At 40.0% G+C, this 27,991-nt stretch overlaps 1 protein-coding gene across 1 annotated transcript; it reads right to left on the bottom strand.

Annotated features, from left to right (window-relative positions):
- Rhag (Rh associated glycoprotein) lies at window positions 1-27,976 on the bottom strand. Its single transcript, XM_059243826.1, has 10 exons — window positions 27,832-27,976; window positions 11,073-11,256; window positions 10,712-10,862; window positions 8,155-8,302; window positions 7,774-7,940; window positions 5,851-5,988; window positions 4,930-5,051; window positions 3,917-3,990; window positions 3,327-3,400; window positions 1-75 (listed from the first exon to the last, which is right to left on the bottom strand). Exons 1-10 carry the CDS (start codon window positions 27,974-27,976, stop codon window positions 1-3), a joined length of 1,278 nt encoding a protein of 425 aa, XP_059099809.1.
- Window positions 27,977-27,991: the final 15 nt, after the last annotated feature.

Here is a 27,991-nt window from a genome sequence, read left to right as displayed (position 1 = left end):
TTAGACTTCATGCTCCAAGTGATTGTGATTCATGTGTTGAAAGAAGAGATGGTCAAGTTCTCTGAACTTGGGAACCTTGAAAAGCAAAAGCGACAATGTGACAACACTTCGTGGTTCTTTCACTGGGCCTGTCTAAAGTTAGTACTGAAGCAAAGGTGTTTTCTGTAATTATTATCTAAACTTAGAAACACTGAGAATAGAAGTTATTTGAATTAAAGAAAAATATACAAGCAAATAATTTATCTCACCAGCTTTGACTGCATTCCCCGATTCCTGACCCAGTTTCCCTAACAATCTGTTGAAGCACCTATCCCACTCAGAGAGTTCAGGAAATGGTTTGGGAGAAAGCAACCATGGAGTCAAAAGGCAGAATGTGGGGCTGGAAAGAAGCTGGAGTTTGCTACTTATAGGACCTTTGGATGTGTGCTCTCTGAGAGCTATTAGCCTTACACATTACATTTGCCTTTTCCTACTTGTATATCGAATATAATACATCATGTTATTGACCAGTCTTTTTTTTTTTTTAATAAAAATCCTTTAAAAATTGTTATAAACAACATAAGTGGTATTCGCTGGTTAAACTCTATGTTTGTTTAGTTTCTGCTTTGGAAAGTATCTTCCCTTTTGATGTGTATTATTTTTCACTTGTTTACCTTAATTTATGCATATATGTGTGCCCACACACGTTTAGGTGTATCATATACATGCAGGCACCCATGGAGGTCAGAAGAGGGGGATGCCTGGGAACTGGAGGTGGCTGTGAGCCAGCTGACGTGCGTGCTGGAAACTGGACTCAGGTGTTCTGCAAGAGCGTTAGTTAAACTCTCTCAATAGCTGAGCGTCACTTTAGCCCTTAACTTCTTTATTTTTCCCGGCTAGATGCATTGCCTTTCTTCCTATCTGCGAGTAGAGAGTCCATGTAGTTTTAGCACACATATGCTACACAGTGTTGGGTCGTAAACAAAGCTTTCCTCAGTGGAGTTGAGATGGGTGAGTGGAACTCACTTCTTCCTAGGCCCTGGAGAGGTACTAAGCACTGTTTCACATTGTGAAAAAGCTGCTAAAAATTTCTGTTAATGATAAATATTTTAAGGTTATTTTATAAGAATTCCTGGTGTTTACTTTTCTAAGTAAGCAAATACACTAGGGATAATGAATATGAGTCTTAATTGGCAGCTTTTAGGCATCATCATTATTATTATTATTATTATTATTATTATTATTATTCATAGTGTTCTGCCTGTATGTTTGCCTGCAAGGCCAGAAGAGGGCACCAGATCTTATTACAGATGGTTGAGCATCATATGGATGCTGGCTTTCTTTTTTTTTTTTTTTTTTTGGTTTTTCGAGACAGGGTTTCTCTGTGTAGCTTTGCGCCTTTCCTGGGACTCACTTGGTAGCCCAGGCTGGCCTCGAACTCACAGAGATCCGCCTGGCTCTGCCTCCCGAGTGCTGGGATTAAAGGCGTGCGCCACCACCGCCCGGCTGGATGCTGGCTTTCTTAACCACTGAGCCATCTCTCCAGCCTTTTGGGGCTCTCTCTTAACTGGCTAGCTCCCTTAATCAAAAAGACTATCAATCTAACAGGGTTATTAATGAACCTAATTTCTCATGCACCAGCTTTCTCATGCATGCTACAAGGTGCCTTGAAAAAACTACAGAAAGGTTGTTGTGTGGCCCCAGCCAGGGTTATTAGAACCAGTTTGTACCAGGTATTTTGCTACCAAAAGGCACAATAAATTCCTGGTGATTCTGTGCCCACTTCTATGCTGGCCAGAGGGGAAGCCTTCCTTTGGTGTTGGCAGAAGGAACTGTATGGCTGGTGTTAAGACGTAAGGCTATGGTTTGTCCAAAACTCAAGCCTCGGTGAGTGTGACTGTTGCTGGACACAAGGCTGCGTGCGATTGAACAAAAACGGGGCTGTAACTGGTTCAATTACCGCTTTCTCAGGCTGTGTATGTGTGCTGCTCAGCCTCACCCAGGGAGCCTGCTGAGAGACACTGCTGCATTGCCTCTCCTGACATTGTGTATCAGACCAACAAACTGCTTCTCTTGATCCTTCCTTCTTGCAGTTAGTTCAGTGCAAGCTGAACTAATATGAAAGCGGCAGCCGAGCCGGCAGAGGGCACCGACAGCCGAACAGCAGAGGAGCCGTGGCAAGCGGCACGGAGGATTTTTTTTCTTTTCTTTCACTTTTCTTCTCTCTCTCTCTCTCTCTCTCTCTCTCTCTCTCTCTCTCTCTCTCTCTCTCTCTCTCTCTCTCTCTCTCTCTCTTTGAGACAAGGTCTCTCTCTCTCCACAGCCCTGGCTGTCCTGGAACTTACTATGTAGACTAGGCTGGCCTTGATCTCACAAGAGATTCACCCGCCTCTGACTTCTGAGTGCCCGGGTTAAAGATGTGTGCCATCACAGCTGGCATGGCCCTGAGAATTTAACAGCTGGCACTCCAAGCTGTGTAAAAAGCTGCTGGGAGGCTGGAGATGCAGCAGTGGGCCCAGCAGCAGATCCAGAAGTGAACCTGGGGGAAGCGTGGGATTGGTAGTGCTAACCTCTACACGGACCTCAACCCCCTAGAGATGTCTGGATTCTGCCAAGTGACTGGTTCTCAGCACCCAGCTTCCAAGATGCTATTTTGTGTCTGGTGTCTGCTTTCCGAAGCAGCTTTGTTTCCAGAATGACCCTAGCAGGTACCAGAAATGAAATGCCAGAGGATGACACTCTGGGAACTCACTCCAGTGGCAGCCAAGTTGTTGAGAGAGTGTGCCAGCTGATGAAGGAGTTGGATAGTTCAAAAACAGCCACGGTAGAAGAAGGTGGCCACCAGAAGTACAGAGAGAGAGAGAGAGGGGGGGGGGGGGGGGGGGAGAGAATGACCAGAAAACAGAGCTAAGACTAAAGAAGGAGAAAAGACTATGAGGAGCCAGAGAAGGGGATCTAAAATTTCTGGTCATTATAAGAGTGAAAAACAAACAAACAAACAAACAACCACAATCAAGTCTCCTGGGCCAAGGGTCTCAGAGCCCAAAATGAGAACTGGACTGGCCACTGCCAAGGGTAGGTGATTAATCCCAATAAAGGTCTCAAGACTCTAGCCCCACGTAAGGCCTAGAGCACTAGAGGACACTACTTGCCGTTGTTTCTGCCTAGCGGCTGTCCCTGCAGGTGCTACCAACCAGAGCAAAGAGCAGAAATTGCTAGAGACCAGCATTTGAAGAGCTCCTCCTTGCCTATCCATAATTTTGATCTGGAAGAGCGAAGGAGTCCTTGGCCATCGGAGCTGTGACAGAACCATCATTTGTATTCTCTTTTTGAATTCTGTACGTTACCTTCCAATAAACAGAGTCGTCGTAGCAGTCCTCATCAGGGGGCTGATCACCGCTACATAACTTCATAAGTAGACCTGTGAGGGCAGAGGGAACACGAACACTGATGAGGGCAGGCTACTTCCTTACTAAGTATTAAAACGCTGTTATGAAAATATCTCTTTTAGCCAACAGAGCTCATCGCCAGAACCTTAGCCCAGTTTGGAATGTGACCAACAAATTGTGTCTTTTTTTTTTTTTTTTTGGTTTTTCGAGACAGGGTTTCTCTGTGTAGCTTTGCGCCTTTCCTGGATCTCTCTCTGTAGACCAGGCTGGCCTCGAACTCACAAAGATCTACCTGCCTCTGCCTCCCTAGTGCTGGGATTAAAGGCGTGTACCACCACCGCCCCGCGAATTGTGTCTTAATCATCTCTCCGCGAAGTAAATGGAGTGACCGGGCACTGGTAAGAGTTCACATGGCTATTATCCCTACTTTTTCCAGATCATTTTGCAATGATCTGGAAGTCTTAATCTTTCCGTGTTAATCTCCCAAGCAGCCATGGTTAAAAGCATGTACCGCGAAACCCAGCTAAATGTTCACTTTCGAAGCAGACCTGTAACCAAGCCTCCAACAACTGCGGAGCCAACGGAGGAACCCAGTGCTGCTGCCTGCATAGCCACCGCAGACCTAGGGAAAGCAAATGTGTAGCGTCAGTTATGCCTTTTTTCTTTCCCTTTTAAAAACACTTACTTGGTCATTCATTCGTTATGGTTAATAAAGAATTCTTCAGAAGGCATTTAGAATTTTCAAAAAATTGATCCTTGATTTGATTCACTCACTAAATGTTCCTGAACCTCTCTTCCAGATAAGCTAGGTGGGATAACGTCTAAAACAACATGGCTACCATTTCCTCACCACTTTAAATAAAACATTGTAGTGAAATTAGGTTCATCAATAACATCAGAAAAACTAAGTGGGCCTGTATGTTAGGGAGAAGGCAAGGAGGACATTGGAGAATACACGTGTAATGCCAGAGGCAGTCACTTTGAAATAAAGATAATAAAATATCACTGGTTTGGGGAGACGTCTCAGTGCGTAAGGAAGCTTGCTGCCAAGCCCTACGATCTGAGTTGGATCCCTGGCTCCACGTGGAGGAAGGGAAGAATCGATTCCTGCAAGCTGTCTTCTGACTTCCACATGCATACTATGACATGTGTGTGTTCATCTGCACACACACACACACTCACACACACACACGGTAAATAAATAAATGTAAAACTTTAGAGAGGACATTATAAGTTGGGGGTGGAAGCATGTGATAAATGGCTTTGAAATGTGTAAGGCTGCTAACTAAACAGCAGGTGAACTTAGTATGTAGTTGTATCATTAGCACAGTGCTTCTCTCAGAGAAGACAGGCAATAGAGTTTATGAAAGATTAAGGGAGCAAGTCTGTGAAAGGAGGCAACTCAAAAAGATTCATTAATGGTATTCTCTCATTTATGTCTCTTGGAGCCTCTAATGTTAACAACAACAACAGGGTCCCACCCTCATCACTGTGTATTTTCACCAACGCAATTACAAAGCACAGGATCAGAGGCAAGAAACACCCTTTGGTTTTTACTCACAAATTAGACTTTTCCCAGTAAACAACCGCAATGCTGACAAGGCCTCCCAACACACCAGGTAAGCCGTGCAGGTTATGGACTCCACATGTATCTCTGATCATGAGTTTATTAGCTAACAGTGGCTGAGGTTGTAAAAGAGAGAAAGGTCATTATCTTGTAAGGCACACAGAGCTCCATACTGAAGCAAAGAGCTGTGTAGAAGAATATATTCATAAATCCTTATCATGTACATATAAAACACAGTGTGGTATTACACATTACAAATACATGGTTAAGATGTTACTATAGTGAGCCAAATTATCGGCTCCATCATATCCACATTTACTCTATATTCATTTGTTAGCATGAATTCAAAACACAGTGTATTAAAAACCTAGTTCACATACATATTAAACCTCAAAGTTTTTTTCCCCTATAGGTCTGCTCTCTGCTGCCCTGCATTCTTCTACCTCATCTCTCCATTTGCGCCTCTACTCAGAAGAGGCAATTTTATCTAAGGCTCAGTTTTCCTTTGATATCAAAATGCACCCATGTCAAACACTTTAAATACATTGGTTATCATTAGTGGCTGGATTGGGAGGAAGTGACTTCACCTTCTAATAAAATCTCAGATGCCCTGATTAGAACACAAAGTCCACAAATAAACAAACAACAAAAATAAAATATTCTCAGGAACTTCTCTAAAGGAATCAACATAACCCATGCCAAATTACTAATAACGAGTACCAGATTCTCCCCTTTCACACAGACATCAGGAAAGAGGAGAGTCAGTGCACGGCGCAATGTGAGTGGTATTTCTGAAAGGAAGACAAATGGCCTCCAGTGAAAGGTATATAGGGAAGGAAACGCCACTGATCCCACGTGAGAAGACAGTGAGTGATACAGATGTAGGGTTTGCGTCACTGCATTTATCATACATACACTAAGGAACTTGTATCCAAGCACTGAGATGATGCCTGCAACGCTTCCAATAGTCATAGCAGCATAGGGGGGGATTTTCATGTCTGCACATGTGCCCACAGCGACACCTCCTGCCAGAGTAGCGTTCTGAACATGAACCTGAATGGAGGCAGAACCATGAGTGAGGAGTAGGGAATGAGGCAATGTCAAAAAGTCAGGAGGGAGGCAGAGTCCAGTGGACACCTGCGTTAGCCATTAGTTGAAAGACATGCTTGCGCGCGCGTGCGCGCGCACACACACACACACACACACACACCCTTTTTCCCTTTTTCTTTTTTTTTTTTTTGAGACACAGTCTGGCCAGAAATGTTAGAGGCTGGAGAAAGAGAACTAATTTCAGTTTGCAGGAATTCTCAGAAGTCACAATCTGTCTGGTCTACCCAAAGAGTAGGACATCTGTCATTTTAAAAAGTAAACCTGTTGAGTATAACCTTTTTTTTTTTTTTTTTTTTTTTTTTTTTGAGACAGGGTTTCTCTGTGTAGCTTTGCGCCTTTCCTGGAACTTGCTTGGTAGCCCAGGGTGGCCTCGAACTCACAGAGATCCGCCTGCCTCTGCCTCCCGAGTGCTGGGATTAAAGGTGTGCGCCACCACCGCCCGGCCCGAGTATGATCTTTTAAAAAATGTATTTGCAGTTGTCTCTTATGACACAAATTGTAAAGAGCTGAAATATATGGTCTCAACCTTGCTTTAAATATGTACTACAGGGGTTTCAGAGATGGCTTAGTATTTCAGGGCACTGGCTGTTCTACCAGAGGACCCTGGTTCATTTCCCATAACCCACAAAGTGGCTAATAGATATCTGTAACTCCAGTTACAGGGGATCCAATGTCCTCCTCTGGTCTCCATGGGCACTGCATGCATGTAGCACACAGATATGCTTTCAGGCAAGACATCCATAAACATAAAATAAAAACACATAAATCGTGTATACATAAATACAGTACAGCATTCATTTCCTCCATGCATTGGAAAAGAAGAGTGCTTGATCTGAGTTTTTATTTTTTTCCCCATGTGACCATTTCTCTAACTCCCAGGCAAGAAACTCAAGGCAAGCTGGGTTGAACTTAAAAAAAAAAAATGTTATGTTACTTTTTGGGCACATAGAAGTTACAAAAATTACTTCAGAGAATTTCTAGATGTCCCTTGTCTGTACCCCTCCTGCATCAGCATCTCACACAAACAGTAAAATAAAATGATCATTACTTCAATACTACTAAGGATCTCATTTGGATTATTAATACTCAAATTGCCATTTTCTTTTTCTAGAGTTATATTTGGGATTATTGTTTATGTTTTTAAAATCTTCCTTAAAAATCATACATGTCTACAGTGAAATATAATCATAACTACCTCTTGCTCTCCTCCTCCAACTCTCCTATATTCCCCTAACATGCACCCTCCCTACTTCACATTTTTTCAATATCCCACAAAGTCCAGTTGGTGCTGCTCAAACATGCGAGGGTGTGGGGCCATCCTCCAGAGGAATGAACTTTATCAGTGACTACACAGCATAGTTATCACCTTTGAACACTTGCAGTTGCAAAATAGAATCAACACCCACCATCTTACTCCCCTGTCCTACTTTTTGACAAGTTAAGTATTGAGGGAAAATTTCTATGGAGTTAAGAGCAGTTAGTTTTAATATGAAAGAAAAAAAAAAAGCCTTTTATGTCTGAGTTTTACATGACTGCATACCCTACAAACTGCAAATTCCTTGACTTCAACTTAGCAGATTAGATAGTAAGTGAATGAATGAAAATTATTTTCAAAACATTCTTTGAAGTCGGCTGTTTTGTGGTTTGTCCTGGTAGCCCAGCTCTGATGCCTAATTTATTATCCAAGCAACTGTTGATACTTAATGAAGCTTTAATATTGACACTTACCATATCCAGCCTTCCTCGGCGTTCAACAAGGCTGGACAAGGCATAGGCTACGATCACACAGGCAGCAAGGGACAAGTATGTGTTGATAATGGCCCTGTACTGCTTCTCTCCAGGTTCAGCAATGGCTGAATTAAAGCTGGGCCAAAATATCCAAAGGAAAAGTGTTCCTGTAAATCATAAATGGTATTAGTTATTATTAGAGAAGATCATGTTAGAGGGTGTTTTGCTCTGGAAATTGATGTCTGTGATTTTAGACATCATCATCATCAGCCAGGAGAACAGGGAACACTGACCCACCATAAAGCAAAGCGATCACCAAAGAGAGGCCCTCTGAGCATCTTCGGGTACGGACAAGCATCAGGTTAAGTTTATTCTACTCACCAATCATGGCAAACAAGTCAGAGTGATACACAGACTCCTCGTTTTTGTGTTCCCCGCGGAGGCCAGGGCGATATAAGACGCCTGCTACAGCTAAGCCGAAGTAGGCTCCAAAAGCATGGATTGTCATGGACGCCCCAGTGTCAGAGGCCTGCCGGGACAAAGTGAAATTTGCATACATGGAGGTGAAAATGGGTCTCCTTACAGGCAGAAGGACATTGAAATAATTGCTTGGGGGAGATGTTAAAGAAAAGATAAAATGAGGTAGTAAAATAAGAAAAAAAAATACGGCAAGCTCTTGAGACATGCAAAGGTGAAGTACTTCTTGGGATGTGGTGCTAAAATATTACTAAACATCCATGAACTTTAGGTTTTATAAAACTGTAATATATTATCCACTTAATAGAATTGTGTTGGTGCTTAGGTTAGACCATATTCCTATAGAGCTAGGAATTTACTGTGCTAGGCTATTTCAGGTTTAAGAGACATTCAGTGACCTACGATGTATTTGCACCTGATACAAAATAAAAATGATCCACATTTATTTGGCTTTGTAGCTAAAATTCATTTAACTATAACTCAGACTTGAACCTTAAAAAGGCCAGTCCTCACCACATGGTTCTACATTTTGTTATATGCTACATGAAGACTAGCTGAATTCCAATACTGACTTGAAGAGAGGCATTTTGTTCCCTTTTTAGGATCTGATATGAATTTAATCAAGTATTCTCTATTTTATGCTTCTAGAGAGAAAATTCAGAGTGCTAAGCCAGGAGCAAATTCTTATGCAAACTAAGGTAGGAAAACATCACAAATTTATTTAAGATTTTCAAAGTGGTGCAAGTAGAAGAATCTCCTGGTTTGCTCCATATTTGACTAGACAAAAATCCAGTGCCCTTAAAGAGTAACTTCATCCATTTGAGTTCAGTCATCACTGTAGCACATATATGTCTTCAACTTTCAGCCTTGCTGAACACTTCCATATAAAAACCTTTCTTCTCTTTACCATATGTTTCCAGGAGAGAGATAGGTGACCATTAATTATATTTGGACTTTACAAACACTACGTAAGTCTGTGTCCCTCCATAGATGCTCACATATTTGTAGCAAAAGAACCCTTCCCATTTCCTTCTCGGAATCTATCAAATTAGTCTTCACTTAAGCAACACATTGAGCATGCAGGGCTTCTCTCTGTTAATCTCATCTTCTTACCATGGTAGCTACACCAGTGTCTGGCCAACTATGCTCATCTGTTGTAACTCAAGCTCCTCCTGTAGCTGTCCCCTACCAACGAGCCCCTGTTCTTGAGCTTCCTTTGGCATTAAGTGCATGTCCCTTCCTTAGTGATCTGTAAAACTCTAACAAACTAGTGTTGCTATCACTTCCTCAGAGAACTCCTTCCTTGCTTTTCAATCTATACTCAATAGCTTTCTCATAACCCCCATTTCCTACTATTTATTTTCTGTGTCTTTGAGTAAGTGGGCATGTTGCAGTTTAGGTATGCAATGTCTCCCAAAGGCTCATGTGTGGGGGGACTTGGTCCCTAGTGAAGTGGTGTTCAGAGTTGTGGCTTTGGGAAAGTGATTGTAATATGAAGGAGATTTGGTATCTTCAATGAATGTATTGACTGAAGGGTCTATAATTGAGTAGGCAATTTGGACTTGGTGAAAACTGTAGGAAGCATGTCATTAGGAGAATGATTTTATCCCTAGTCTCTTCCTCCTTGTTTCCTACCCACCAGGAAGTGAGCTGCTTCACTCCAGTGCATACCACCAATGTGAGGATCTGCCTCCCTATGGGCCCAGAAGCAACGGAGCCAAGGGCCTATTGATTCTGAGCACATGAACTAAAGTGTATCTTTCTTCCCTTAAGTTTCTCACACAATTTGTCACAAACAGAAAATTAGCATAGAATGAATGTATAATTATTTGATTTTTTTGGTCTAACCCACTATGCTTTAAGCTTTGCAAGGACAGAAACCTTAACTAATTTTGTTTTGTTGGTAAATCATCAATACTTAGAAAGTTAAAATATTAGCTCTTGAATCAAATGTTCAATATAAACAAATGAAAATGTACACCAGTGTAGTCAGAAATAGCCTATTTATTATCTTTGAGGGAATCAGTAACATTTTCATGGAGAAGAAAAGAAAATAGAGCCTATATAAGGGTTTATATGGTGCTATTTACGTAGTCATTTAAATATAAGTGGGAATTAATTATTGATATGCAACACAGCGTAATAAAATGAGTGACAGAGTTAAAAAAATGTGGCTTAAATTCAGACTCAGACTCGGGTGAATCATTTAGCATCTGTGATCATTTGACTGTGGATTAATAGTAGTAACAGTGACGCCTACCTTCCATGGTTTTGTAAAGATAAAATAACATGCTACTCACCCCACCCCATTTTACAATAAGAAATCCAGAAAGAGTGGTTATTTTTTTTTTCACTATTTCTTCTAGTGGCCCTCCTGTAGAGATTTGCCCTTATTTAGAGTGGGCACCCATAGCATGTGGTGGCCAGTACCGATAGTCAGAGCACAGTAGCTCACCCTTACCTCAAATATTTCAGTAACCAGATATTCATTGCCAGCAAAGGCAGCAATTTCTAGAACTGTCATGATCAACATTTGGACGGGGCTTGTCTTTCCGAGGACAGCGCCAAAAGAAATCAGAACCGTGGCTGTACTGAAGTCTGCATTTATCATACTGAGGGTGAAAGAAAGAATAAATTGAATAAAGAACGAATTTCACACTGAAATAGTGCAGTAAGTTGTAGCTTTGAATGGGGCACTAATCCCACAAAATCATGAGATTTTTTTTGCCTTCAGATTTAATTGTCTCTCGATTTAGGAGTTAAGATTTCAACACATGAACTTGAAGGCAAGGGCACAAGCATTCACATTCAAAGATACTCACGTTTTGATTCCAATGTGAAATTTTGTTGCTTTGCTGTGAAGGAATCTTTGCAGAATCGTACCCCACTGAAGGCCCAGAGCAGCAAGAAAAAGATTGAAACCAACACCACTGAAACCATATTTCTTCAGGAAGGTCATGAGGAAACCAAACCCGACAAATATCATGACATGTACATCTTGGAATACTGAAAAAGAGAAGAGGGGGAAAGAAAAAGCTTTGGATAAAAGAGCCCAAAGGGTCCTGTTATAATAGTTAGAAAATGCTGTCATCTTTGTATAAAACTGCAAAAGGACATCACTAACTGTCTTGGTTGGGTTTTTGACAGCTCAACACAAGCTTGAGTTATCTGGGAAGAGGAACCTTTATAGAGAAAATGTCTCCATGAGACTGAGTCAAGTCTGTAGGGCATTTTCTTGATAAATGATCAATGTGGAAGGACCAGCTCACTGTAGGCGGTGCCACCCCTGAGTAGGTAGTCCGGGATGGTATAGAAAGCAGGCTGAGCAAACCATGGAGAGTAAGCCAGTTGGTAGCCATCTCCCAATGGCCTTGGCTTCAGTTCCTGCCTTCAGGTTTCTGCTTTAAGTTCCTGCCATGACTTCCTTCAGTGATGACCTCTGAGATGAAATAAAGCCTTTCCTGCTATTTCTTGACTCAAGGGGTTAGGGTGTCTTTATTCTCTGTTTCCATGAACTTGAAGTAATGACTCCACATATAAGAGACAGAGTAGTAAGAGTCTGATGAAAAAATAATATTTGAATGAGCTAGTCTCCATCTTTTGAATTTATATAATAGTATAACTTTTTGGCAATTTCAGCCAAACAAGAAAATAACTTTGTAGCATTTTTAAGTCCTCTCAAAGCACTGATTCAAGATGCAGGCTTTTGCCTCTTGAAGAACAAATACTTGACTTGTCCGGAGTTCAGAGCTTAGCCCTCCCAGTTCTATTGTGTGGCTGCATGATGTTGCACAGGTTATGTAATGTCTGGGAACTCCAGTGTTTCGTCTGCTAGGTTGAAAGATCCTACTTTACAGGCTTATTTCCAGTGGGATGACTTGTTTTCAGAAGACTCATACAGTTCAAATGAATCATGATCAAATAGAATATAGCCAACATCCAGATTTTTGTCCTCAAGAAGCTTATAGGTGGAAAACATAACATTTGAATGAACCATATAAAATCAATTTTTAGCAATGAAACTAATATTGCTATAGGATTTTTTGTAGACTTTTTGTTCAATATTGCTTTGTTTGGGTATTTTTTTTTTGTCGTACTGGTTTGCTTATATATTATCGTTTCTGATTTTGTGCTTTTGTGGGGTTTGTGTGTGTGTGTGTGTGTGTGTGTGTGTGTGTGTGTGTGTATTTCTTGTGTTTTTTTTTTGGTTTATTTATTGTTTGCCTGTTAGTTTGTTTTCTAAAGAGAGAAAAAGAAAGGGAATGGAGTTGCACGAGAGAGGAGTTGGGGAGAACCTGGAGGAGTTGGGAGAGAGGAAAGTGTGACCAGAATTTATTTTACGATTTTTTTTTTCAAATAAAAGAAGAAATGACATTGATAATGTTAGGAGTATTGGCAATTTCTTACGATTCAATTTTATGTATACAAAATAAATCAATTAGATAAAATAAAAAACATGCAAAAGCAGAAAGAGAAAGTGAAATGTTTAAGTGATGGATGGGCATGAAACATTTCAGCCAAGATTCAAACAGAAATAGGCACACAGAGAAGATGTGTCTAGAAATCATGTCTCAGAGAAAGCTGACATTAGAGACCAATTAACTTACAAAAATGATAGAGCCAATATTCGAATTCAGGTCTGAGTTTTCCCATTGCTTCATTGTTTGAGCAAGGTAGGAGTGTCAAGATACCCAAAGCAGAACACTGGCTTTTTAGGAGTGCAGAGATTCCTCACTGGATGTGTCTCTTTTCCTCCATTCTACAATCAAACTTAGAGACTGACAGTGGGAGAGCCCGGTCTCCATGCAGGCTTGCCTACTCTGTTGAGGTTGCTAAGTGCTGTCAGATTCACCCTTTAGAAAGGCTTTTATCTCCCATTTCCCCTGGCTCCCTTGACAGCAGCCTTACAATCTACATTCACTCTGGAAAATGCTCTTATCTTGTTGGAAGTCACAGCCCTTTCCCAGAGCAGTGTTCCTGAAGACTTATTCAGGAGGACATTCTTTCTTCTTGGGAGGGAGCAGACTACCTGATGCTGTATGAGTCCTATTTTAGAGCCTGCTGTGTGGGATTAGCCAAGGCCCTTTTCTCCCCAAATTTGTCTCCTGTTGTTACTGATCTTTTCTGTACTGATCTCACTCTGTACTTTTCTTAGGAGCACCAGAACCTGGATAAGACAATTACTGCTAACCAGCTGTCAACGAGTATCACTCTGTGAAACATTTGAAATATAAGTGACCGTGTGTATGCATTTTTTAAAAGTTGTCTTACCACCAGTTAACTCTTCTTTATATTTGATCATAGACTCCATTGGAGGGCAATTAGAAAAACAAAATAAATCCAAACCAAACAAACAAATAAAAAACTTGCATGACTCTTCCTAACCATGACTTTGCCAGATCATTCTGGAACTATGTTACCTCCTCTTTTAAAAAGGGTTTCCAAATGGTCTTCTAGTCCTGCACTTTATTTATTATAGTTTGGTTTGTGATTAGGGGTGCAAAGCTCAGTTAGATTACTTGTTTGGAATTGTAGTGCTAGAATGAACCAATCCAGGTTTATTTATTTAAATGGTTCATTGGTAAGTGCAATGTGAATACAACGTATCTAAGCCATATCAGAACTCCCTTCTTTATGTGTTTTTTTTTTCCTCCTCCTTTTTAAATAACCCATTGAGTCCCAATGTTGTAGGGCATTGCCCTCTGGACCATGGACAACCCACTCTGGGTCACAAACAAGAAGAAAACTGACCCTTCCTCTCCCATGTACCATCAACTGTGGGTAGCTCCTCAGCTGGAGGTGGGGGACCCTGGGTCCCCTCCCTTTTATGCTGTAGTGTTGACTGGCTTAATTTTATGTAGGTCTGTGCAGGAAGCCTTAGTCACTCTGAGTTCAAAACTGCAAATGTCATGTCCTGAAGACACTGTTTTGAAGCAATCTTCTCTCCTTTCTGGCTCTTATAATCTTTCAATCCCTTCTTAGGTGATGTTCCCTCTTGGGGAAGAAGGCGTGTGATACAGATGTCCTATTTGGATACTTTACTGGTGTTTTAACTCAGCATTCAATGTTTTTCAACATCTCTTATGTTTTTTTTTTTTCCTTAGAGTTCTTTTGTTCCCTTCTGTAATCTACTAGCTTTAAAGTGTTCAGTAACCAACTCATTAAAAATATTTTATCCAATTTTTTTAATGTCTCCCGTTGGTAAGAATTATCCTGCAGGTTCTATTTTCATTCCCTTCTATGGTAAACTAGACATTTTACGTGTGGCAAAGGATTTCACGTTTGGCCTCGAATTTGTGTTATTACTAGTTCCTGCCACAAGAGGGCAAAAGCACCTTGTCTGATACTGAAATCGCAAAAGTACTAATGGGATCTGAAGACTGTAGACAGTACTTGTTTGATAGGTCCAGATCAAAGCAGGTTAGGTGGTTAGGATTGCATTTAAGAGCTTGAGAATGGAAACTTAGTTTTATGCAGCAAGGTTCTGCCTTTAAAACAATAAAGTGAGCATTCTGTGGCGGCGGATGGGGGTGGGATTTATTTAGGGATTTGCAGGTTGGGGAGATCATTTTCAACACGTTTTAAGTTTCCTAGGTATTTCTCAATCAGTGGCTGTCTGCATAGGTCTGATTTTGCACTGAAAGAGCACTGGTCAGTATTTGGCGACATATTTTGGTTGTAACGATCTAATAGGGTTCAGTGAGGTACAGTGAAGGCGGAGACTGGGATCGCTGCTAATCAAGCTACAAGCACAGGACAGACCCACCACAAGGAATTTTCTAGCTCAAAATTCTAGATTGTGCCATTGTTGAGAAACCCTCATCTGAGTCAAATCAGATAAAGGGTGGTGGTGCTGTAAAATTTTCTTCCTATTTAAAGCGGGGGTGGGGGGGTGGGGAGGTGGGGGGTAGGAACAGGGGGGCAGCACTGAGCAACTGAACAAACTGATTCAAATCTCCCCATTCCCATTTAATAAAAATAATGTTTTAGTTAGTTTACGAAATAATATATATATATATATATATATATATATATATATATATATATATAACTGTACTTTGATTCATAGTCACCCCCACTACCCTCCATCCCTCGCCCCCACACTCTCCTACCCAAATCATCCTTTGGCTTTAAAAAAAGGACCAGATTTCCCCTTGCTCTCTTCCCCCACCGATTCCTGTAACCTGAGACCAAAACACAGTGTTTTGCTTTTAATTTTAAATATTTTCCAGAAACTAAACAGCAGAAAATAGGGAAACTGAAAGCTTATTTGGCTTACACTTCCATATTGCTGGAAGGAAGTCAGGACAGGAACCCAAACGTGGCAGGAACCTGGAGGCAGGAACTGATGCAGAGGCCATGGAAGAGTGTTGCTTACTAGCCTGTGGTGATATATTGTGTACCCTAATAAAGCTTGCCTGAGGATCAGAGGACAGAGCCAGCCACTAGATTAGACATAGAGGCCAGACAGTGGTGGCACACACCCTTAATCCTATCACTCAGGAGGCAGAGATCCGCCTGGATCTCTGTGAGTTCAAGGCCACACTGGAAACAGAGCCAGGCAGTGGTGGCACACGCCTTTAATCCCAGTACTGGGAAGCACACGTGCCTTTAATTCCAGAAAGTGACTGGGGCTGAGAAAAGTATATAAAGCATGAGGAAACAGGAACTAAAGCAGTTCAGCTGAGACCCTTTCGGGTGAGGACTCAGAGGCTTTCAGTCAGAGGATTCGTGGAGTTGGTGAGGTCATAGGTGGTGGCTGTGGTTTGCTCTGTTTCTCTGGTCTTTCAGCTTTTACCCTGATATCCGGCTCTGGATTTTTTATTATAAGACCATCTAAGATTTGAACAACACTGGCCTGCTCCCTGTGGCTTCCCCAGCCCACTGTCTTATAGAACCCAGGACCACCAGCCCAGAGATGGCCATATTCAAAACGGACTGGCTGGGCCCTCCTCATCAATCACTGATTATGAAAATGCCTTACAGCTGGATCTTATGGAAGCATTTTCTCAGTTGAAGGTCTTTCCTTTCAGATAACTCTAGTTTGTCGGTGAAGCTGACATAAGATCAGTCAGCACAGATGCTAATATCTCATGTTACATTTGAATTTCTTACTAGCTGAATGCCCTTGCACATAAATTTTCCTAAGCCCAGGTTTCCTAATCTGTAAAATGGGAATAATCTCAATTTATAAGACTCTGTATGGATCTGGATTTGGCTTTTGCTTATCTCCTGATGTCTCCAGTACTTGAGACACATCCCATGTTAAATACTGAATGAGCAAGTTAAACTCGTGAGTGCATAGGACAATAAGCCTTTACACTTCAACACTGATCTGTATTAAGAAGATACTACTCCAGGGTCATCCTTAAAGGAGACTAGAATATTCAACTATTTTTAAATAATGAAATCTGTTTCTTTGTCCTGATACATATACTGGTGGAGATTTTAATGAGTCAATTCCAGTAGCTGCACTTTTTTCCCCCATTGTTTCTGTGACTTTAAGCTGACAGTGATTTTTTTCATGGGTATCTCCCGCAACTGCTTGAAGCTCTGTTACATTGTTCAGAATAAAGGGAAATAAGACATTTCATCATATTTTCATGGAATAAACTTCTTATGCCATGGAGAACCCCTTAGAAGTTGGTTGACCCCCGGGCTGGAGAAGATAGCACAGTTGACAATGTGCATTCTCTACGAGCACAGAGACTCGAGCTTGCTTCCCCAGAACCCACATCAAAAGCTGGATGGAGCAGAATGTGCCGATAAACCCAGTTCTGGAATGGAGGAGACAGGAGATTCTTGGGGGCTCACTGGATAGCCAGCCTCATCAATGATTCAGGGAGAGACCTTCTCTCAGAACATGAGGTGGAAAGAGACAGGAGCAGGAGGAGACAGCCAATGACAATGCTTGCCCCCAACTCTTCCTTCAAGAGGACGAGGACTGATGCTGGTGGAAACGAACATTTTGTTAATAACTTTGTTGGAGACAGTAGGCTTATGTTGATAGATGAATCCTGCATTCTAAATTGAAAATTAATATTGGGTATATAATGTGGTGGTTTGATCATAAGCTTTAAAGACAAAAGCAAAACAAAACAAAAACCCAGGGTTTGATCCCAATTAACCTTCCTTCTACCAAACATCTGACTTTGGGAAAACTGCTGAATAACTTTAATCTCAATGTTATTAAAGGCGTTTCTTTGTAACATGTATACTAAGGGTCGTTTTGAAGATGAGTGAGTTAAGTGCTAAGTTGGCTCTATACCTTGGCCAAATTCAACTTCGTTCTGGTATTACTATTTGACATTTACTGATTTTTATTTTATGTGTGTGAGTGTTGACCGTCATGTGTGTCTGTGTACCACATGCAGGCCTAGAGTCTGTGGAAGCAAGAGAGGGTATGAGATGCCTTAGAACTGAAGTTGAAGAAAGTTCTACACTGCTCACAGGTAGCTGCTGGGAATCAAACTTGGGCCCTTTGCATGAACAGGTGCTTTTTGAAGTTCTGTTGTGTGGACTTTACAGGTCACTGTTATGACTTAAGCTTTTTCTCTAAGGAAGATGGGACACCATAAGGGGTTCTGAGCAGAAGGAAGAAATGCTCTGGCTTTTGCTTCAGTGGTATTATTCAGGCTTCTGTGAATAGATCTGAGGATTGGAAGGCAGCAGAAAGAGGGAGGCCAATTCAAAGGTTCTTTCTACCAGATACAAGAAGTGATGGCATCTTTGACCAGATCCTAGAGAGACTCAAAGAACTCCTAGGTGGAAACCAGTTGGTGACTATTCCACTCTTACCATGACAAGTGCCTGGAGCATTAAGTCTACTACAGACCATTCATCTGTCACAGCGCCCTTGCTACATCACTCTTCTATTGCATTAAATGCAGTTCTCTTGCCCCACATCATATTTCCTTGACCATCCCATCTATTAAATCCATTAACACCGCTAAGGAAATGAACTCTTCATTATACTGTTTCATATTATGATTTTTTTCATCTATTCATATTTCCAAATCTTGAGTTTTTTATTTAATTTTAAAAATAAGGTTCCAAATGAAACTGTGTTGACATACTAATTGTATCTTGTATCTTTTAATATTTTAATATGTTTTTCATTTAACATCTGTGACTTTCTTCATAAAATTAAACTTTGTCATTTGCATTTAAAAAAGAACAAGTGCTTTTAACCACTGAGCAATCTATCTAGCCTCTATTTACTACTTTTTAATAATTTGAATTTTGGAAGTCTATACATTGCTTTAAATGAAGGGTTTGGCTTTGAGGTTGGCACCAAAACCTGCCAGAATACAGCCGTCATCTTCGTCACCATCATCTCCACCTCCATCCTTCCAACCACAGTCGTCACCATCACTATCACCATCATCCCTATCACTCATCATTAGCATCACCATCATCATCAGCAGCAGGCACAGCAGCCTACCTGTCATTACTATTAATTTAGCAGAGTTCTATTTATTTTGTTAATTTTGTTCTATTTTACTTCCATGTTCCTCTTGCAATAGGATATCTTACAAACCCTGATAATCGAACAATTTAAAAATGGAACTTGTTCTAGCTAAACCTGTACCACCCAAACCAAACAAGATGAACTGAATTCCTCATTTTCCTTAATTTATATGCATTTATTTTTCTTCTCAGAATATCCCCTTTGTTCCACACTAAGCATGTCTTTTCCTGGAAATCTTCTAGATACGACTCAAGAGTTAACCCTTTTCTCAGTGCAAGGGTGCACAGTTATCACCATGTACATATGCTTTTTACTGTATCTGTTTTGTTTATATTATTCCTATTTTTCTGTTCTGTATGTTCATTTATCATTTTTCAAATAGTCAGAGCACATCCAACTACATACTCCTTCAGGAAATGTAAGGCAAGTCTGATTATAAAAACGATGGAGTGAAATCTTAAACAGATACAGAACACCAGGGACATGATATAAAAAAAGAAGCAAAAATTTCTTCTCTAGGGGTGGGGCAAAGGGGACCAACAGAAAGAAGGAGAACGAAAAGGAGACCATGTCCATCCCTGGCCTCACTACCCCACTACACACATGTGAATATGTACTCCATCTATGTGCATATGTGCATACATCCACACAAACATGATTCTCAAAGTACATTATACACTTGTATGAAAATGTTCTTCTGTTGTGGGAATATGCTGAAAATATTTCTTGCCTTCATAATTTGAATTTGCAACCTAGTTAATAATGTGCTTTGGGACTTTTTAAAATATTTACTTAATCTGCTATCCTAGCGTGTTCAGACTATTTAAATTTAATTTGCCTTTAAGGAAACATTGTGGGGCTGTGCACTCAGGAGGTAGAGGTAGGTGGATCTCTGTGAATTTAAGGCCAGCTTGGGCTACAAAAAAAAAAAGACTGCCTTGGTTCCAGGGCAGCCAGAGCTGTTACAGCAGAGAAACCCTCTCTTAAAACAAACAAACACCCAACAAACAAACAAAACAAAACCCTAAAAACAAACAAACAAAGAACATTGTATTCAATTTTCCCTGTAATCAGCTTTAACAACCTAAGTTAAATGCATAGCTTTAATTTAAAAATATTTTTTTCCAGGGGCTGGAGAGAAAGCTCAGAGGTTAAGAGCACCAACTGCTTTTCCAGAGGTCCTGAGTTCAATTCCCAGCACCCATATGGTGGCTCACAACCATCTGTAATGAGATCTGGCACCATCTTCTGTATACATAATGAATAAATAAATCTTTAAAAATATATATATATATATATATATATATATATATATATATATATATATATATATATATATATATTTCCATGCTACTGACCTGAAATAATGTATCTGCGAGTGTTACAATAATCAGTTGCTGTAAGTTCCAACAATTTCAAAGCAACTTTAAACAGATAGCCCATGGATATAGGTTGATAATATCTGTCTGAAGTTTTGAATACTATTCTGAGTCATTTGGGGTCAGTAAGGTAACCTGTTGTTGTGTTGGTTTGAATGAAAATGGCCCCACAGGCTCTTCTATTTGAATGTTTGGTTCCCAGTTGGTGGACTGTTGGGAGAGACAGGAGGTGTGGCCTTGTTGGAGGAGGTGTGAGGCTGCGGGTGGGCTTTAAGATTCAAAAGCCTAGCCTTTCTTTCTCTGTCATCCTGTCTTTGTCTTTGTCTCTCTCTCTCCCTCTTTTCCTCTACCGCCTTTGGATCAGGATGCAGCTCTCAGCTCTTTCTCCAGCACCATGTCTGCCTGCCTGCAGCCATGCTCCCTGCCATGATGATAATGAACTAAACCTCTGAAACTTTTATCAAGGCCCCAATTAAATTAAATGTTTTCTTTTTATAAAAATTGTCTTGATCATGGTGTTTCTTCACAGCAATAAAACACTAAGACATTGGTTAAACCCTGTTAAAGATTTCTGTAAAAAACAAAAAAACGTTTCATTCCCTTCCCATACCATGCTTTCTGCAGACAGACTTCAGACATACACAACAGACAGACAACAGACAGGCTATGAACCATAGAGAACAGAAAGACAAAGGACACAGTGAGAGAAGTAGAGAATTCAAATTTGGGCTTGCTCTTGTTCTAAAGTTTTCCAAGACTTTAGACCAAACTGTAACCAAATAAAAGCGTGCACCCCCCCCCCACAGAAATATGTGGAGTCTGTTATACATTGATCAATTATTCCTGAACATGAGGCCTGGCCCCAAGTGGTTAATATACCCAGTGCCACTCCATTGAAGCAAACTGATTTTTCTTTTCCCAGCAGGTATAACTGACTGTTCAGTTGTTAACCTTTTACCCTAGTGATTAGGTTTTCATTCATTCATTCATTTAAAAGATATAACAAAATAAAATATAGTAAGATAAAGCAAAAACTATCACATCCAAGTTGGACAAGACAAACCAAAAGAAGCAAAAGAGCCCAAGAGATGGCACAAGAATCAGAGACCCACTCATCCACATGCTCCATGAACTCCTCTTTTCTGAGTGAATAGCATTCTTAAAGAATTATCTTCCAATCACCTCCAGATATTACATTTCAAACATCTCAAATATTTAAAAAATATGGTAAAATGAATATACATATATGTATATATATATAATTAACCTGAATTTATGTTAGTAATATTCTCTAGATTTGGTTTTTGCTAATTCTACAAGTAGGGGTATATGTCCTTATTCTCAAAATCTTAAGCATTAGTTTTCGTGTCTCTCTATTTGTGTCTCTCTCTTTTTTTTTTAAAGGTTTATTTATTTATTATGTATACAGTATTCTGCCTGCATGTGTCCCTGCAGGCCAGAAGAGGGCATCACATCTCATTATAGGTGGTTGTGAGCCACTATATGGTTGCTGGGAATTGAACTCAGGACCTCTGGAAGAGCAGTCAGTGCTCTTAACCATTGAGCCATCTCTCCAGCCCTATTTGTGTCTCTTTAGAGCATTTAAATTTTGAGTAATCATCTCACATACCTTTTATTGGTGGTTTTATTTAGCTGTTCATGTAGCATACCTCATAATTTGGACACATTTTGGTATAAACCATAATTAAAACCATACTAAGTATTTTATCAGTGATATTATGTAGGTGTACACTACTCATTGGATCCACTGTAAGACAGCATTTGTAATGGTGAGTTAGATCACATGGTTAAGCATATACTGCCAGACCTTTCTATTATGCATACTCCTTTGTCTTGTAACTAGCAGGAGATCTTGACAATGATTCCTCAAACTATGTGAATAGAGTACTCTCCATCAACTTTCACCCAGTGGCTTCAAAATTCACTCATGGCTTTGGTGGCATATACTAGCACAGTGGTCATGCCCAAATTGTGGTTTTCTGTATATCACTCCTTAATACCTTTTAAAGTTGCATTTTCATTTATCTAATATTCTCTCTCTGTTACTCTCTATCTCTGTCTCTTTTTGTCTGTCTGTATATCTATCAATCTATCACCTGTCCCATTGTGTGTGTGTGTGTGTGTGTGTGTGTGTGTGTGTGTGTGTGTACTATGTACTGTGTACATGCCAAAGCATGCACGTAGATGTCAGAAAATCACTTGTAGGAGTCAGTTTTCTCCTTCCATTCTGGCATGCCAATCAGTGGTCAGACTTTAGGGCAGGCACCTGCCTGATAGAGCATCTCTCTTGCCCCGCGTCACTTTTTATTATTTAGGTGGTATTCTCCCTTAAGGCAGTGGTTTTGTCTTCTTCACTGTCTTCCTTTTACAGAAAATTCCAGTTTGTTTAATGCAATCCTCTTTCAGTTTCTACTCCATCTTACTACTTCTACCATCCTATTTAGTCTTAATTGGAACAAGTTGGTACCCAGTTAAGAAGCTTTTAGGTTTCTTTGACATGTCCCATTTGCCTCTGTGCACTTGCTTACCTTATGCTATCATTGCTTCAGTTTTTTTTCTTTCATAATTTAATCTAATTCTACATATCAGCCATGGATTCCTTTGTCACCCACCCCTTCCCCCCAGCCCACCCCCCATTCCCATCTCCTCCAGGGCAAAGACTCCCCTGAGGATTGAGTTCAACCTGGTAGATTCAGTCCAGGCAGGTCCTGTCCCCTCCTCCCAGGCTGAGCAAAGTGTCCCTGTTTAAGCCCCAGGTTTCAAACAGCCGACTCATGCTCTGAGTACAGGACCTGGTCCCACTGCCTGGATGCCTCCCAAACAGATCAAGCTAATCAACTGTTTTTTTTTTAATGAACAGTTTCATGAATGAAGCTGGAGGAAATAAATTATTCTTCAGTTAAGATTTGAGGTCTACTTGTGCCTACTGCTCCCAGCCCTTGTGTGAGGATGGAACTGTTCAATTTAAAGGCGGTACTCAAGTTTGGCAATATGGCACCATATTCTTAGGTCATGTATGACCGACTGTGTACATTCATAACAGTTCCAGTAAAAGACGGCAATGAGTAGTTCTCTGGGAGTAGTTAATATTGGATGAAAGAGGTGGGAATAGTTAACATTGGATGAAAGAGGTATTTGTTGCTTGTGTTCTGCTGGTGGAAAAGGGAGTGAATCCTCTCAGAATAAATGTAGGAACAAATTACAACATGTTTATTTTAAACCAAATCACAGTTTTATATCTTTTACTAGTCTGGAAAGTTAGAATAATTTTGAATGCTGTGTATGTCCTTTGGTACTTTATACCTTCAGTGCTTCCCAAGGGTGATCCACAGACATCCGAGTGCCTGGGAGACAAATTCTGAGAGGCTGAGGAGGTAAAGCTCTTCTTGCCACAATTTAAGATGCCATTTCCCCACATACGCTGCTCCCTTCTCTCCCTCGTGGGCTTGAATGCGGAGTCGGACCCAGGCGGAAGAACAGCCTTGACTGTACCTGGGACTTCAGGACTCTACGAGAAATCTCCCGTGCTGTAGTGAGTCTTCTTCCATAATAAATTCCTTGGCCCTTTGAGCAGACTCCTTGGATTTCTTGTAATAAACTTCATAAACTAATGACCCCCTCATACATGTGGTTTTAATATTTTATGTGAATCGGTATGATGACATGTAAATATTTGTAACACATCCCTGAAATGTGATGGCAGAAGACACAAAGTACTTTTGTGATTGTTTTGATGTGAGCTGAATTAGCTTCTAATGAAAGAGAAGCTAATTGTTATCTGAAAAGAGACTGTCCTGTGATTTATAACTCTTCCTCAAGTACTTAGCAGGTTTTTTTTTTGTTGTTGTTTTTTTTTTTTGGTTTTCTGAGACAGGGTTTCTCCAGGCTGGCCTCGAACTCACAGAGATCAGCCTGGCTTTGCCTCCCGAGTGCTGGGATTAAAGGCGTGTTCCACCGCTGTATTTTTATAAGTGAAATGGTAGCTACCATTTCATTGAATAAGATAGTTTTGTTGTTGCTTTGACATAAAACCTTTCAAGTTCCTTGAAAAACTAGAATTCTAAATAAAAATTTGGGAATTTATATCTGTTACTTTAAACTTATTGATTGCCCAGGACTGCTCAAGGCCTTCCTAGTAAAATTGTTGGTAGTGCTACTAATAAGCAAATGTTGGAAGGCCCTGCTGATCAGAGGTTGCAGCCTACCATGGCCTGGCAGCTTTCTCCAAGCTCTGCAACATGTACAATTCCCTCCCCGCAGCAAAAGCTTCCTGTTCGCTGCCCAGCCTTATGTGGAGGACGTCTCTAGGCCCAGGATGCCTGACTTTTCACAAGGGTGACCCTTGACACAATTACCTGCAAACTCTCTTCTCTTGATGGCAGACACAGTAATTAGGCAAGTGCTCTAGACATTTTGATGGGACCCCACTGCCACATACAAAGTCTTGTGATAGGAGTGTGCCACTTAATGCAAATTAGGGTTTGTCCCCAGGCTCTCTAATTCTATATGTTCCTTATACTCTGGAATAAAGTTGAGCTGATTCACTGAAGTCTGTCTCCCAGAGGCCTGTCTCCATTCATGCTCATGGGCAGCATACAAAGCTTTTTGTCCCCTTTCTGCCTCTTTCCCATCTCAGAATGATGGCTGACAGGCTGAGAGGGAAAGAGGACCTCCACTAGTAAATAAGTATGTATTTTATATTTTATAATGAAGTGTGTCCACATTTGTATAATATATGGAGTCAATACATATTTCAAATGAACAATGCATTAAAATGGAGAATGTTCAAAATGACCCACAAGTACTTAATTTACTAAAAGTGAAAGTAAAGGACTTTAGTGTAGCAAAGCAGAAAAAGATCACCTGTGTGGTTTAAATGTCAATTAGGCAATAAGGCCCTAGCACTTGCAGAGTCTCTAAATGAAGTAACCAACCCTCAAAGGCCCCTGCCTTTTAAATTCTAGCTTTCACTACACTGTTCCCAAGCTTGACTTACCAATTTATGTCCCTTGACAAAATGACCGACACTTCTTTATGTGTCTTAGAAGCCCAACATACAGAATATATAGTATTGCAAATTAACATATCAGAAACATGACATTCAGATGTGTGACACACTTCTGCGGTGTGTTTCAGAGGAATATGGGCAAAATCAGAGGCTACTCAAAAATCCTACCATGCACAAGTCTGGGGAGAGGAAAATATGCCCTCCTCGCTGTGCGCTTTACTAAAAATGCAAATTGCCACCTTACCTCACATATTTGTGAGGAATTCAGAAGCTTGCAGCACTCTGACTGAGACCTGTAGAGGAGCTTAGTCGGTCTTACGTAATTCTGCTTTCTCTGTCTTAAATCCTAGCACTTGGTACAGCGCATCATACCAAGAGAGTACCCAAGTGTTTATTGATTTGACTTGAATATTGTTTCCTAACAATGGACACTGACAATTTGTTTTCTAATGAGTGACATTTATGCACAAACCCTGTAATGTCAGTTGTTTGAAATTTAGAGAAAACGTGCACCACAAATCATGCATTTTCTCAGACCATTCTGTGAATTATTTTAACAAGGGTCATGTAGCTATTTGAATTTGTTAGAATCTTGGAATGTGAATCGTCCATAGAGAAAAATAGATTTAAAATTGCATGTCAAACAGGGAATGTACAAAGACTGTCGTCTAAGATAATTTATATAATTTTAGCTAGGCATTTCATTAGCATCTAAAATACACACACACACACTCAAACACACACGCACACATGCACACATGCACACACACACACACACACACACACACACACACACACTCCCCTCTCCCACTGAGACAAACACTTCATGAAGATACAGATTGTCCCCATTTTGTCTGCACATTTGCTTCCTGGTTCCTAAAGCCTAGAAAATTCTGTACAAAATCAGAATAATACTAAATATTTTCTTAATGTATTATAATACTAATGAATTTCCCTGTTCTCAACAAATGAGAATGTTGTAATTGTTAGTATATGTTTTAAAAATAACATTTTTTTGATATAACCAACATACATAAATACACATTGCATATGTATTAAGGTATATGTGTTACATGATAATGGAAATCAAGTCAATCAATATACCAGTTACCGCTACATAGTTGCAGTTATAAATATGTATGTGGTGAGGTTTAAGATGTAGGGGCTCAGAAAATTGTAAGTATAAGATACAGTGTTAGCTCTTGTTGGCAGACAGTACACTAAACTGCCAGAAATCAATCATCTGTTATTAAGCAAGGAAATAATGTTCTCAGTTACTTCCTCCACCTTGCCTTTTACCTCATTTTGAACTGAAATTCTGCTTAGAATCTTTGACACCAGGCTTACTGCTTCAGCTTGAGTTGTGGAAATTACTGTATTCCTAAGATCTTGATACAATTCTATTTGAACAACCTTAGTCTGGGAGAGTGTGCTTGGCACCTTGTTTTGTGTATTGTCTTGCATCCCCTCACTCCCGTATGCAGTAGGGTGGTGCTCCACTGGAATGGGGTTGCAATTGATTCATCTTTGAATACATTTGTATAGTGCATTCTTGCTCCTTACAATATTTATTCAGTGAACAGATGACTGAAAAATACTATGTCTACTGGCACAAAAATTTGAAATAATTTCATCTCTTTTATTTGTCTCTAAATTGAGAAATATAAAATTTAATCAAGAATACTATCAACTGTCTGTGAGTATAAAGGCAGCTGAGTTCAGAATGTTGCCTAGGATCCTAACTCTACTCTGAAGTTTGAATTTTACAGTTTGCTAAGTCATCCTTGGTCACAATTCATGAATGAGAAAGCTTCTACTATATTCACTCCTGAAAAATACAGGCATGAAAGCATTATTTTAAGAAGTTTACACAGGTGTTATAAACAATAGTAACAATTGCTATTTTAAATGACTTAGAAAATTAAAGTTGCTTGAGCTTCACTTAAAAATGTAGAAATAATGGTGTACTTTATCTCTCTTGGAAGATGAGCTAGTAACTGTATCAGGCTCATGATAACCCCTCAGCAAATGGTGCTTACTTTATATTAATTATTTTATAGTCTGCTTTTCCGAACTGGAAGCTCAGTTGTTCTTTTTCTTCAGTCTCTGTTCTCAGTGAAGGATTCTATTTTTAAATCAAATGTTCACCATTTTCAATTAAAAACAAAACAAAACAAACTGTCTTTTTGATGATCCTACAAAACCTAGAATACATGAATTAAAACTCCTGTAACCTCCTTCATCTGCCTAAATATCCCTTCTTATATCTAAGGACCTAAGGTGAATTCTGGCTTCCCTTTCTTCACTCCATTTTACCTTTATCTCTGTCTGATAGCATTTGCCTTTGACTTTTTTTATTTGAGGGAAGGTGACCAACACCTTCATTTATTACAGATACGTAAAGAAACCCAAACAAAAAGAAGATTATTTAGTGTTAAGGATGCAACGAATTAAAAAAAGACAGAATGTTAATTTTTAGCTTATTATTCTGACATTTGAATAAACACAGATTCTGTCCAAACACTTTCGTCATAAACAGAAGACAAGAATGTCCTGATGGAGACATATAATTCCCATGACAGTCAAAATACTAGACAATTCTAAGAGTACCTCAAAAATGTATAATGTGTTAGTATTTAAATATTTACATTCTGAGACCCCAAGGAACCCAAAGGAGTATAAGAAGTACATTGTTTACTCACAGGGATACAACTGAAAAAATTCGTCCGTCTTTGTTGATGTTGTAGCATTGACCTGCTGGGTTGTCTCATATTCAACAAATAATACAAATAAAACAATCATAACAACTTCGAGGCCTATGGCCAGGAGAGGGAATTTGTACCTCATGACTGTGGCAAAGCA

The sequence above is a fragment of the Peromyscus eremicus genome, chromosome 16_21 (genome assembly GCF_949786415.1).
Source record: "Peromyscus eremicus chromosome 16_21, PerEre_H2_v1, whole genome shotgun sequence".
NCBI classification, from domain to species: Eukaryota; Metazoa; Chordata; class Mammalia; order Rodentia; family Cricetidae; genus Peromyscus; species Peromyscus eremicus.
This window is presented reverse-complemented; position numbering and strand designations above follow the sequence as displayed.

What these genes read in the sequence shown, in the direction of transcription:
- Rhag (XM_059243826.1), bottom strand. Translation starts at nt 27,976, where the DNA reads ATGAGGTACAAATTCCCTCTCCTGGCCATAGGCCTCGAAGTTGTTATG. An exon ending in TTTCACATTGGAATCAAAAC is followed by an intron (nt 10,863 to 11,072) that starts GTGAGTATCTTT and finishes TTTCACCCTCAG; the next exon opens with TATGATAAATGCAGACTTCA. An exon ending in TACTGGGAAAAGTCTAATTT is followed by an intron (nt 3,991 to 4,929) that starts GTGAGTAAAAAC and finishes TGCTTTCCCTAG; the next exon opens with GTCTGCGGTGGCTATGCAGG.